At 36.9% G+C, this 14335-nt stretch overlaps 1 protein-coding gene across 1 annotated transcript; it reads right to left on the reverse strand.

The window, feature by feature from the left end:
* Window positions 1-4373: 4373 nt before the first annotated feature.
* Window positions 4374-14091, reverse strand: lpcat2 (lysophosphatidylcholine acyltransferase 2). Its single transcript, XM_063478882.1, has 14 exons — window positions 13798-14091; window positions 13280-13422; window positions 11301-11518; window positions 10682-10794; window positions 10452-10512; window positions 9981-10039; window positions 9466-9500; window positions 9183-9237; window positions 8890-8972; window positions 8366-8491; window positions 8083-8236; window positions 6979-7077; window positions 6090-6231; window positions 4374-5914 (listed from the first exon to the last, which is right to left on the reverse strand). The coding sequence occupies exons 1-14, from the start codon at window positions 13906-13908 to the stop codon at window positions 5736-5738; spliced, it is 1578 nt and encodes a 525-aa protein (XP_063334952.1). The 5' UTR covers window positions 13909-14091; the 3' UTR covers window positions 4374-5735.
* Window positions 14092-14335: the final 244 nt, after the last annotated feature.

Here is a 14335-nt window from a genome sequence, read left to right on the forward strand (position 1 = left end):
ACAGATTGAATTACAGTTTTCTAAGAAGCCATAAAAGCATTGTGTCCAATGTGTAATTCAATTCTAAAGCAGCTTTTGCCAGGGGCAATGATTTCTATTAGATATGGTTGATCAGTTCATCCCATTAAAGTCAATGAATGTCCTCTTTGCTCTCCAGTGCTTGTTTTAAAAAACCCTAACAGGGCTGGTTGGAGGCGTTTTTTTTGTAAAGATTGAATAACTGCAGTGATGGTAAGACAAAGGACCAGGTAACAAGGTAGGATAATGTGTTATTACTGCTGTTTTCTTCTGAATTACTTCTATTCTTTTGCACTTTATTTTGCAATGCCAGTTACATTTGAATATGGCATCTCTAGGTAAGAGTAAAATTGACCATAATCAGCTAAACTGCATGTACTGCGTTTTGTTATGGTGTACCTTCAACAAGTGTGTTCCTTCAAATTTTAAGTCATCTTAAATAGTATACAATAGCACATTTATTTTAAAGGTAATAGTCCTCATAGTTTTTTGCTGTGCAGGTGCATAATGCAGGTCAAATACTGGGAATGGGCAAATCAGTCTATAACCCTAATCATGCTGTATCCATGGAGTTTTTAAGTGCTCTTCTATCCTCCACTTTTCCCTCAGTCTTCTTTTTCTCTTAAGATTTGGGTTCTTCCTGATTGACCTTAGGCTTAAACTGTAATAAACGGAGAGGCAATCTCTCAGCTGCCACAGCATGACCCTCTAGAATTAACCTGAACATTTAGTTAGGGGCAAAGCAAAGACTTTTCCCTTCTAATGCCCTTTAAAACCACACAAACATTTCTTTCCATACAATGCCATATGCACCTATTCTACTTAATAGTTTCAGTCTTGGTAATGTTATAAATAGTTTCTTAATGACAAATATATAACTTTCTGTCTTACCTTGTAATTAAGTTCAAAACAGACACATATGACACAGCTTAAATGAGACTTTCAGGCTATTCTGTAAATCCATAGGCCACAATTTTAACATAAAGGACCTTTGCCCTTACACATAAAAACAAAAATGCATTTCTTACATGGTCATTCCACAGACTTAACTTACCAGGTCTTTACTACATGGCAATCAGTTCATGGTATTAGTACTGAGTGGGTTTGTTTTGTTTTGTTCTGCTCCCCCTTTAAAGCTCTCTGTTTTAAATCTCTCCAGGCCTCACTAAGGGAGGAGTGTCATTAAATTTTCCCCTCTAGGCTTTAGTAGTATCTGCAAAGATTTAACTACTTCAGCAATGTTAAGTCTTTTTCCCTTCTTGCTGTATACATTTGGTGAGTGAAACAGCAGTTTGAGTCAGATGTCTGGGGACAGAGAGCCATGTTCTGAGCAGCACACAGCACATCCTTAAAATATGTCTAAGACAATCCAAACTTGCAGACTAGTAAAGAGAGTTTCAGCCAACACGTACACACAAAAGAAAATCTGTAAGAATGCCATTGTCTCTAAAAAGTCCTTCATCAGTCCTCATCAGTATATCAAAAAGACTTTTATCTTTCAGTCGGTCACATCCTTTCAACCCTTCAGTTGTGGGTAGTAATCATTGGCCTGAAAGGGGAAGTCTAATAGCATGCTGATTGACATGATTACGGTTTGAAAAAAGGCTACAGCTGATCAGGAAGTCTTACATAAAATTTCAAATTATAGATTAGAATCAGACTGCACTAACATCTCCTCTAAGAGACACATTTCAATTTCCATCCTCCAACTTCTACTTTTCTATGATGTAATCATTACATAGTATTAAATACATATTGTGAAACTGTTGTAAACACTGTAACGCATGATCAAGTTTTGTTGGCAATAGGAATCAAGTAGGAAAAAGAGGAAGAAAATGAGTGCCTAGGCATTATTTGGGGTTTGTTTGGAAAATAGAAACACTTTCACACCTTTGTTGGCCAGTCTCACTGGCATATAAAAGACACATTTCTTTATCTCAACCTCATGCTGACCCATCCTCGACTATTACGCAGGAAAAGTTGTTGCCCTTCATTCACAGAACCATCTGGAAATCAGACAGAGATGTGAAACACCCTAAACACTGAGCAAGAAAACAAACTTTCACTGCAGATACTGGTGCAGATACTGGTGCAGATACTGGCGCTGGATAACTGATGTTTTATAAGGTTCCCCGAACCTTGCCCTCACCGAGACCTTCACTGTTTCTATAAACCACTACACAGGAAATGAGGCACAATCACTTTTCTGAGAGAATAATAGGAGAATGAAAATCAACAAGGTGTCATCTGGTGCGATAAGGAAATGTAACAATGAAGTTTGGAGGAACTCCCTGAAGAGCTGAAGGAGAAAGACTGCTAAGCTTAAGCTAGCAAAAGTCAAGGGTGGTCCAACATGTGAGCTGTGAAGGTGTGTACTAATGAGTGCACCGATCGCAGTAAAAATGTATTAAATCAAAATACCAGTGTCTAGAGAGGAAACCATCCAAAAGAATTAAATTAAACATTTACACTGAGCTACAGTTGAACCCAGCACCTGTATCACGTTCAGCTTTTCCAGCTGGCTTTAGTACAGCTGAACTGACAGCAGATTAAACAGTGGGTTCATCTTTACAGAGGGCCATAATGCTGCCAAACATTCATAGACTGTTTTTTTTTTTTGTAAACTATGCAGCACATCTCAAAGTGAAAGCCCATTATGCCATGCCAAATCAGTGGAAAAGATCTCCACTTTACAATTGATACAGCCAGGAAGAACAAAGCATTTGTAGTGGACCAGAGATCAAAGCCTTTATCATTTTTCCTACATGTTATCTTTTTAAGGCCTAATTTCAAGCTTGGGTGGGGTAAAAGAGTTAATACCTTTTACGTACTTTCATCCAAACATTTCCAGCATTTCAGCTTGCCAACCTCTTCTTGCCAGAACTTTTGTGCACTCCTCTGACCTGTAAGCTAACGTTAATACTGTGTTTTTGAAACCTTATGTCCATGTTCGTCACTCATAGGAAGGAGGGTCAGGCGACTAGGTATACACACACCCAGGTATCCTGTTTTTATAATCAGGAAAGTCGATTCTATAGGAACATGAAGTTACTTTGATTTCTTCCTCTTATGTAAGATTCCTAAAACATCCTTGCAATAACAAAGCTAGGGACTTTTCATGTTTGTTTTTTTTTAATTAATATTACATAAAAGCAGATAGTGAATTAGACTATTCTGTTGTGTTTCTGGAGTAACATTAGCAAAATGTGGATTTGGATATGGTGTGCATTTGTAGATGTTAAAACATAATATTTGGGATGTTGCTTGGACTAGAGTCTTTGCCTTGTATACTGAAAGTCAAAACTGTCAGCGCAACATAAAAATCATCCTTAAACCTTTTGAAATACACTAAATGGATTTCAGATGGATTTCAGTTTGCTGAGTGGAACTCCGCCAAGACTGATTCCTGGTTCTGATTTTGCCTGAGAAGGCAGCTCGGTTAAATTGAGGCCCAAAGTTGAGTCACATTAATTTAGGAGTGAGGCCTGTCGGGTTTGACCTTTCCTTCCAGCTTGGCACGGTGAGTCCCCCATCTGTATGAGGCCTGTGTCCAGCTCGCATCCACAAACAGAGGCTGATCACTCACTCAGGTCCTGAGGAGACCAAATCAGATTACCAACACATCTCTCCCACAATCTACTGCGACAGGATTGCCCTGCAGGCATGGCTGAAATGGATACAGCAATATACAAGAACCATCCAGAGGAAAGTGTGAGGATGGAGGGAGATGGGGCCAAAGAGAAGAGCAGAAGCTGGGGGTAGGGAGGGAGTCACACTGTTGTAAGCGCGGCGACAATGTGATTTAATTGATTCCATGCCACCTCATCAGTTTTGATTAAAATTAAATGAGCGTCTGTATGTTTGAAAAGGTTAAAACAAATTGAAGGTGGAAATCACAGCTGGTAATCACAGTTTGTGTAACAGCGGGCTTTTAATGAAGAGGCCGCTCTCCATCGCTCATTTCTGCCTTGTCTGTGCATATAAAGCAAGACTGTGCATTTTTGTGTTTCTGTAGATGTGAGAGCAAAGTAACCAAAATTGTATTAAGACTAAAGTTGCATTTAGTGGTTGTTCTCTGCTGAGATCAGGTGAGGAGGATCACACAGTTGTGCTAAAACGTAAGGTAAACGTAAAAGCAACAGTTTCACCAATCAGTTGACAGATCAATATGTACCAAATGATAAGTGATTATAATCTTCTTTTTTTGGGGGGAAATTGAAAATTCCACAAATTCTTAAATGATAAAAGTGGACACATAAAAACTAATGTAACACACAGCGCATATATAATAACACATTCTTTCAAGACATGCAAGGATTTTATTTTATTTGCATAAATATTTCTCTGATTCAAATAATTTTAACATTTAAATCCATAGCAAGTGTAATCAGAAAAAACCCCCTGAATCATACTATAGATATCCATAGCTTAAAAAAATCATCCATGTTGGCCAGTAATGAGGTAAATCTTACAAACATGCACAATAACATTTATCCAATTTTATCAGTACATGCCTGCCTTTAATTCCTCCCCTAGTTTAAACCTCATTGTCTAGCGCCAACTTTAAAGTAAGGTACAGTCAAAATAGACACAAGGTATTTTAACTCACATAGGCAAGTGAGTGAAGATAAAAGGCACACACAACAGAACTGTAATGGGTAACTACTGACACCTTGTGGTGATTTTGGAAAAACAGCAGTTCAGCTGTAGCCTGTTTATTGCACTTATGCCTTAATAGAAACAAAGTCTATGAAAGTCATTACAAGTTTCCTCTGTGATGAATAAAAAAAATGGCAAAGAGGATTGTGTTCTTGTTTTATTTTAAAAATAACATTTTGCAGTGTTAACAAAAAGCAAAACATAATTGCAATACAGCCCACTAAATAAATAACAATGCCTCTAGTTAATCGGGTCTGAAAGCATACCCCACTGGAATATGCTGTTGTGTAGAAGCACTGTTGCCTTTTTGCTCACAAATTGCCCTATTTTCAGTGGTTGATTTGCTTTAGTAAACTTAAAGCTGCACAGACGTGGTGCTGTCTCAGCAACAACAATCTTCAGTAGAAATGCAAATAGATACACATGCAAAGCAAACTTCTGGCTAATTATACAGCTGAGTTACAAGTTCTGTGTCCCTGAGCACTGAGGGTGGGAAAAGTGTAATGCACAGCATCTATGCTCACTGTAGACAAAATTTTAAAACAGAACATATCTGGGTTGCTTACTGTACTCTAATTATACTGTAACAAAGAAGCACAAGGACTCTTTGCTTACATTTAAAATTTGTGTTGATTTGGCAAGATTTCCCACTCGGTTAAAGAAAAATTACAAAGACAAAGGATAAGGTGCACAAGGCTGTGCCAAACAAAAACAGCAAAAACCACAGTGATGACTAAAGAATAGGTGTAAACCTTATTTAAAACAATGACCAGTTTTCAGACATATTGACCTGCTATGACACACCCCATCTGTGTTTCTTTTCATGGCAAAGCATACACAAAAATACACTGACAGAAAAAATTTGGGGGTAAGTTGCTTTTTAAATATCTATAAGGCACTAAAATCAAAAATGAAAGCTTTCTAAAACTATAAAAATGCAAGCGGTTCACCATATATGACCATTGCTGTTGCAGTGACTTGAATATGATGACAAGACTGCAACAGCCTTGTATTTATTTCTCTTTTCAGCCAAATAGAAGTCACAATTATGCTCTGTCTCAGTCATCTTTTTTGTCAGATGTGCTCTCCTCTGGTTTTTCCTCTGAACTGGGCTGACCAGCAAGTTCCAGATCACCTGGGTTTGCTTCTTGGATAGCTTGATATCTCTGAAGTTCCAGATAGGTGGTGAAGAGCTTGGCATATTCAGGATGGGTTGCAGCAAATTCTTGAAATTCATCTAAAGAATCAGAACAGAGAAAAACTACAGGGTGCTGTACACACAATAATAATGAACAATTTTTTGAACAATTTAACATTGTCTTGACAAAATATCACCGGGAATCAAATAAGAGGCCACAAGACATAACGGGAGCTTTGCATTAGGCTTTTCTCTTCAATTAGAATCTACTTACTGAAGGTAATGAAACCAGAGCCATCGGCATCAATCGCTTCAAAAAGTTTGGTCAAGTCTACATCTGACACACCCAAAGCAGAGCACAGCAGAGCAGTAAACTCGTCATGGGTGACTTTCTCATCTTCATCTGTGTCAAAAAGCTGCATGAAAGATAATAAAAAGTGAGAAATGAGTAACGACGTTCAAGAAAAAGGTTTCAAAATGATTCCAAATGATGAGAACGTAATCTTGGACGTTACTCGAAGCAGGAGAAAGTAAGTTTTGATTAGTAAGTTCAAATTGCATATGACTTTATGGCCAGCAAAATGTTCACAGCAGACACACATTGCTAGCCTGACATTATGCAAGCTTCTGTGAATTGTATGCTGCCTTTGTTCTTGCTATACTAAAGCTGCAGCTGTGCACAGACAGTAAGGGCTGGGCTGGTTGATTTTATCTTAACATTGGTCATTTTTTGCATTTAGCTTATTCCTTTTGCAAAGTGTATATGCTTTTTATATTTTGGGGTATATATTTCATATATAAACATCATATATATTCATATATAAACAGTTGCACTGTTTATACTTCTCACAATTTGTCACAGATTACAGTTTAAGCATCTCAGATATATCCTTCATAGCTACTAGTTTATCATGATAGAGTGATAAAACTACTATCAAAAGGAAATGCATGATGCAATAGAAGTAGCATATTAGGTGTGGAAAATAACAGAAATGTATAAATACCCTTGGAGGTCATTTGCCTTGCAAAAACCATAGTAGTGCTACCTTGGGCGAGTCAATAAAGGAGCTGTTGTTATATTTCTTGCTTCACTCCAAGAGATTTGCATAATATTCAGCCCCTAGTATGAACACATCAGTATGAGAAATGTATTTCTGTCTCACCTGGAAAGCCATTTTGAGAACATCCTCAGTGTTAGATGGCCTACACAGGATATTCACACCGATAACATATTCTCTGAAGTCTATAGTGCCATCTCCATTCTAGCCAGGGTCAAAGAGAGAGAGGTCAATAAGAACAGATGAGCTGTTAAATGTAAAGATTATTATGATGGACAGCATTTAATCATTTATGGTGCAAGCGCTTGTTGTCTGCTGTTATTTGGTAATATCTGGTAATAGTGATAATACTATTAGATTAAGTCTTTACTACTATAGTGATTTGATAACAAGTTTATGAACTGCATATGATACAAGGTAACATTCAGTTTTTAGTAAACACATGCTCTCTGACTCATGTTGAAAGTGATGAACACAGATAAGAGAACAGAAAGTATGAAACTCAATGGCTTTCCCCCTCCAACTGGTGCAGCACTGTGACACAGAAACGTATTGTATTTTCACTTCATTTCACATACGCTATTAGATGCTTTATTTCCTATTAAAGCCATTTTAATTTTCAGCGTTCTATAATTTCCTGACAAATCTTAACTGAGGACAAGACTCTGGTGATGGAAAAATAGTAACCATACATATTCAAAAAAAATCTTCTTTTTTTTTTTACTTATAGAGCTAGATAATAAAATAAATCTTTATGTTTTAATTCCATGTTTTGACTTAAGCTTCTAAGTTGTTTAACCTTTGAAGTCATTCCATCACTGTCCCCCAAGCTTTACTTTCATGGTATATCTTTGATATGCAGATGCAATATCATTAGTAATATTATTCTGTGTGCTGAATATTAAGAGCTTTATAAAAATAAATATAAAAGGTGTTATATTTTTTAAGGGTTTGGAAGCGAAGTTTTTCTAAAGTGCCTAAACTTACATAAATACTACAGCTATCAGTAAAATGAACTTCACTATTTTACTGATCATTCACATTCAAATGTGTCCATCTAATAAATGTCATTCGCTTGGCCAGGCCAAATACTGGCTGTTTTAAAACCTTGTGAAGTGGTGCCATGCCACAGTGATATTTAAAAAGGATAATGTTTAGTTGATTTCAACATATAATGTTTAACAAATATTTAACATACAAGTTTCTCACCCTGTCAAACAGTCTAAACAGATCCTCGAGGACTGGGCTGACAGGAAGCTTTAAGAAACTGGCAAATTCCTCAATAGTTATGCGTCCCCCCTTACAGGCGCTGGCCATGGTTGCAAAACCGTCAAGTTCCTTCCTTATATTGTCCCACTTCAGACTAGTTGAGCCAAACATAATGGTAACAGGTTATATCATAATCAACATTAACAACAATAAGAACCCTTTGAAGCTGCATTGGTCAGTACTAACTGCAATTTTTGGTAACGCTCATATTAAATGTTCTTACTTGAGTTTGCGACTAATTTTAGTGAACTCAACCAAGCCAGCCTCCATCGGAAGTGTGAGTTCACCAGCTGAGATCATTAGGCGGCAATCTTCATATGTGTGGTCTGTCACAGGAACGCCCAAAGCCCTAAAAATAGAAGGTTTGCAGACATTTAATCAACTCACTATAGTAGGCAAAGGAGGCACACAAAGATTATAGCAAAGCAATAGCCAGATTCACTATGCATGGATATAGACCTAAAGACAGTAAAAAATGCAAATTTAGTTTGACAAATTGCACTCACTCTCCAATACTGACCACTTGTTTATTTTCTTATCAGCTTAGTAGCCTTGCATGTGCATAACACTGTATTTATGACTTCTTTAAACATTTATACAGTACTTTTACTTTCTATAGCAAATTGTTCCACTTTGCATTTGAGCAATATGCAGTGCAATGTGGTTTTGCACAGAACCTCTTTACGAAAAGGCAACATAAATTGCTTTACATAATACATTATACACTTAAGACTAATGAACACTTACTCGGCCATAGTTTCTCGTACTCTGTTGGCAAACAGAGCGGGTCTTTTCTTCTCTTCCTCTGTGGGGATATGAGGTGGGAGGAACTGGGAAGCATGTAAACAGATGAGAAGTTTATGAGAACAGTCAAACAAAAAGTACACTTAAACCATAAAGAAAAAAAAAACTCCTGGTAGCCTTAGTTTAAAAGAGTTCTTTTGAGTACAGCATATATCCAAAACAACTAAAACTCTTTAAACGACTTCATGAGATAATATTATTATACAAACACTACGAGAAATCAGAAAATCTCTTACCTCAATTTCTACTGTTGTGTAGAGCTGGCACAGTGTCAAAAGCAGAAGTGTTTTCCTGCATAATATACAAATCAGAAAAACTGTTATACATTCTCATTCATTAGAACTACAGCGTTGTAAAAATAGGGCAGCCATATAATTGTGCAATAATTATGTTTATTTTCTGGGAAAAAGTGACAGTTTACAAATGCATGCAATTTATAAATATGCATATTTAGACATGCATACTTATAGACTGAGTGATGTATACTGGAAGAGGCAAAACTCTATAAAGCATACTCACGACTTGAATCCTTGCCATGTCCAAGTCACTGTATCCTACAGAGAAAAAAACAAGTATATTATTCATTCATTCCTGAATCGTTAACATTGGTATAAGACAGTTTGCACATAGGACTGTGTCATATTATATTATCCACTATAACACTGGTATAAATTTTAAAATCATTTACAAATATATAGGAATGTCATGCTTTTAGATTTCCTAGTGAACACAATGATGAGACAAGCCCACAATCCTCACGAAAGTCTGGAGGGAATTGAAGCTTTGAACTGCCAAGCCACAACCAAAAAAAGGTAAAAGATTTAGAAAGAAAGTCATTCTCCAATAAAATGAAACTATCATAAAAAAGTACGACTGTTCATTTGTTTGTGAGCAAATCTACAAATCCAACAGAGAATCCAATATATACACTATTCCTATAGTTTTGCACTACATCACTGAACAGATATTACTGGCTGTGTATATATATATACGTACGAAAAATGAAAATCTATTACTGTCACAACCCTACTTACCAGTTTGTTAGGATACCTCAGAAGCACAGGCTGCACAGGAACACCAGGAATGAAGGCACCTAAAAGTGGCGTGGGGAACAATAGGTATTTAAAAAAAAAAAAAAAAAAACACACAGCGTGTAGTTAAACATGAAGTGCATAGCTGTAAAACTATATGATTTTACTATGACTTCTCCATTCTCTCACCACATACAGAACCACTTTTATAGGCATCAGTTAACAAAAAGTTAAAACACAAACCACATCAAATATTGATTAAATGGAATAACGTACCATGAAGCACTCTCTGTTATGAAATCGATGTATTAAATGGATTTGATTTATGTTAAGAGAAAATACTAAATGTTCTATAATACAGTAGTAGATCTAAGTTTTGTATAGTAAAATGTTATCTTTTTTATTTGCATTTGACATGCTGATAGAAATTAAACTAATGATTACACTACACAAAATGTACATTTTATATCTTACCTTGTTTGAACGTGATAAGACATGAGCGATTTGTACATGTTCCTTCTGGAAATATAAGAACCTGAAAAAAAAGCATACTTGCAGAATGGTAAAATAATACCCCTCAAAACTGCAAAGATTGCTTTTAAAATAATCTGAGTCAACACTGAATGCAGTTTTGCTTCTTTGCAAACAAATAATAAATTCATATAAAAGTAATTTTTATTGAGAATGACTGTGCAGTGCCAGACCTGCGGCCACTGGCCTCCTGACTTGGCTCTCTTGTTAATCTCCTCGATTGTGTTCTTCCGGGAGTCTGGGTCTGTTCTAGATACCAGCACTGGCTGGAGACTCCGAAGGAACCCTAAAGAGAGAACAAAAGATTAATGGTAATGAACATACAAAAGAATATAGTAATCTTGATCATATTTTCCACTAATCTGGTGCACAGGCTTTGGTTATTTGCATTCGTTTCTAAGTGTTAAATAAGAGAGAGCGATACAAATCACATGTGACAGATATGAAATGAAACAAGTTACGTGTTGTTATTACTTTTAAAAAGATGGATGAAAAGGCTCATATTAATCAATGTCTTAGCTCGTATTTACTTCATAGAGTGCATTTGTAAATTTTACTTACAATAACAAGGATTTATGTCAATGACAACTCCAAAGTACTGGACTAATTGATACCCAGTACAGGCAGCAAGTAAGGTAATGACATTCCATTGCATATATATTACAAGCTCTCCCACATTTCATAGAGAGTGGGAAAGTGTGCATTCAGATGAAGGCAGATGGAAATGGACTATAACAAACACAGTTTGTCCCTACTTTCCTGTTTGAAACAAACATACAAAAAGTATCTTACTGCCAAAGATGGGTGTGGCGAGGTTCTCGACACGGGAAACAGTGGAGGGCAGGCCAGCTACAACGCAGACAATCCCATCAAAAAAGGTGGAGTGGGGGGCCACAGCCAGGATGGGTGCGTCATGGCTGCTGGCCTGCTTACCCTTGACCACCACTCGAAAACCCATGCTGAAGAAGTAAGCCCTCCCCAAGGCAGCCATCACTCTTTGACACAAAAATCTGGAGATAAAAAAAAAAAAATTAAATTGCTGAACTTTTGTGAATGGAAAAAAAATATGAATGGGAAGTGACTGTCTATTCTACACAACAGTGCAAGAATCTTTGCATGAGAAAATCCTAAATTATTTACATAAAAAGGGCTGGTATAATATTTTTAATGGGTTTATTTAGACCTTCTTTGTTAATCGGCTCAGTATATTGACTGATATGTTGTGGTAACAGGATGCGTTTCACAATTTCGTGCTTTTCTTTAACCTTAAAGCGCAAAGTATGTTACTGTTGCTGATTGCTTCCTCAAAAACTGTAGAAAGGAAGGAAGGGGTGTTGCTATGGAGTCAGAGATACAAAATGATGAATGACATTATGACCTTAGTTTCACATACTTAATATGAAACAAATTAAGAGAATACAAACATGAATATTTAAAGATACATTAATCAATCAGCTCTTACAGTAAAAAGTTTTAACGTATACTATCAGTCAAGTTATTATGGTTTCGTTTCACTTCCTTCATTATGCAGTGTGGGCTTATGCCCTGCTTTAAACTATCATTTCACACTTTCTGTGCTTCTGAGCGATTTGTCACAGGCTCTGAAAATAGTGTACAGCCTGTAAGCTGAAGGATGGTTCATCATTTTACTAATGCAAACAAACTAACAAGACGTGGTCCGTGGTTAAAAAACCTGTGGTTCGACAAAGCTGGGTGGCAATTTTCACTGGTATCTGCAATACAACTTAAATTCATTGATATAAAGCTTTGTAGTAACAGCCTAACTTTTGAAAACTTTTAACCACTCTGAAATTATTAGAGTCTGTCAAAAAAAAAAAAAGACAAGATACAAGATTACAAGATTTCAATAGTTTAAGCTTTTGTTTTTTTTTATTTTTTTCTGTCAGTGATCTGTGAAATGTATGAAAAATGTTGTAGTCTAAGATCACAAGAACTGTTTGCACTGTGAACAAATGTGAAGAAGCCAACACACACACACACAAGTAAAATATAGACTACAAAACTAATAATGTTATTTTCAGACTATATGTACAGACATACTGTTTAATACAAGATATAAACAGATATATAAAATTATTCCAATTATAATGTCTGTTATTACTTTTAGACATTAGAGGTGAGCAAAGTGGCTAAATTATCATTTTCAGTTCCCCTTAACCCCCCACCACCGACTAGTTCCTTTCTGAAGGAAACTGAGGTGAGGTATTGCTTGTGAAGAGGATATGATCTAGAAAAGCATGAGCCAACATGAACACAAGTAGCTGCTAATTCATTATTACAGGAACTATTTTTTTTTTAATTTTTTGCTTCTGTAAAGCATATGAGCGAAAACTGACTTTTTATACTTCTTCTCACCTCAGTACAATTCATTACTTTTGCAAAACTTAAAGCTCAATATGTTTATTGTTTGATAAATATGTTCAAAGCGTTTAGTAGTAGTAGTTCAATTCAATTTGATAGATGGTGATAAGATGGAGTGCAAGGTGAATGCGGTTGCTTAGCAAACAAAATGTCTGCAGTAAAAAAGGCAAATGGGTTACTGATGTCCCAGATTAGGGACATCAGTAGGCCAAACTCACTATTTCTGGGCAACCAAGTTTTAAAAAAATAAATAAGCAAAAGATCACTTGCAAGTAAACAAAACTGATGTCAAGAATAAGCTAAATATATTATTATTGTTTTTGCTTTAGGTGTGATAAAGTCAAGGCCAACTCTGAGAAAGACTGGATGTTACTGGTATCCATAGTTACCTTCTCCATCCTGTGCTTGGCTCCACAGCTCCTTTCAGAGGACGCTTGAAGGTGACAATGACAGACACTGGCCATAACACCATCAGAACCAGGGTTATAAAGACAGCTCGAAGAGGGACCAAGAAAATTCCCAACAAGACACACTGCAGGCAGAGGAGTACATTTATGCACATTAATTACAGGCCCAAACCTCCCTGGTGTTCAAGTCACTTGCTGCCTGGCTGAAAACTGACCTCCCACCTAGCAGAAATATGCACGAGCCTAGAAATCCACATTGCTGGAAAGCATTCTAGAAAGCTCCCAATGGCTCAGTCTGTTGTGTTGCATAGGAGGCTTTACAAGCTGATTGTCAAAGCCGTGTTGGAGAAGATTACAGGCCCTGGATACAGCAGCCTGGGTGCACTATGTCACACTATGAAACACTGTTACCAAACGAGCATTCTTCAAAATCCTGCCTTTGTGCAATCTCTTAAAAAAGCAGAAGAAGAAGAAAAAGAAAAAGAAGAAGAAATACTCACTTTAATTATAGCAGCTTTGCTTAGTTTGGTGTCTTGGACAAACGGGTTGATGACCGCTGGCAAAAGCAGAGATTGTTGCCTCGGCAAGGCACCTACTCGCTGCGGTGGCATCGTAGTCCAGTGAGCGAAATGACAGGCGGCCGATGTTCTAATTTGTAGCCCCGTGATGTTACCATCTCACTTCCTCAACAGAGAACCTGTTCTCATTTGTTGCTGAGCCAAACGGTATCAAGCGCGAGTTACGACGAGTACAAACCTCAAGCACGCGAGAGCAAAACCGGTAGCTTCAAGCTCCACCTCCGCTGTGCAGTGGGGGATCAAGACTGTTAAGTGAATGTTTGTACACTGTCACTACATTTGCAAGGTAATGACTTTAGACAGTACCCTTTCGATAGTATCTAAAATATAGTGGTATCCCATTTAGATGCCTATAAAAAAATTGGTTCAGATAGGAAAAGATTAAAATTGTCTCGTAGGCTGTGTGCTTTGATAAAATAACACTGGTTAGGACTCCCGGGGGAGTAAATGCTAAAGAAAG

The sequence above is a fragment of the Pelmatolapia mariae genome, linkage group LG1, assembly GCF_036321145.2.
Source record: "Pelmatolapia mariae isolate MD_Pm_ZW linkage group LG1, Pm_UMD_F_2, whole genome shotgun sequence".
In the NCBI taxonomy this organism is placed as follows: domain Eukaryota; kingdom Metazoa; phylum Chordata; class Actinopteri; order Cichliformes; family Cichlidae; genus Pelmatolapia; species Pelmatolapia mariae.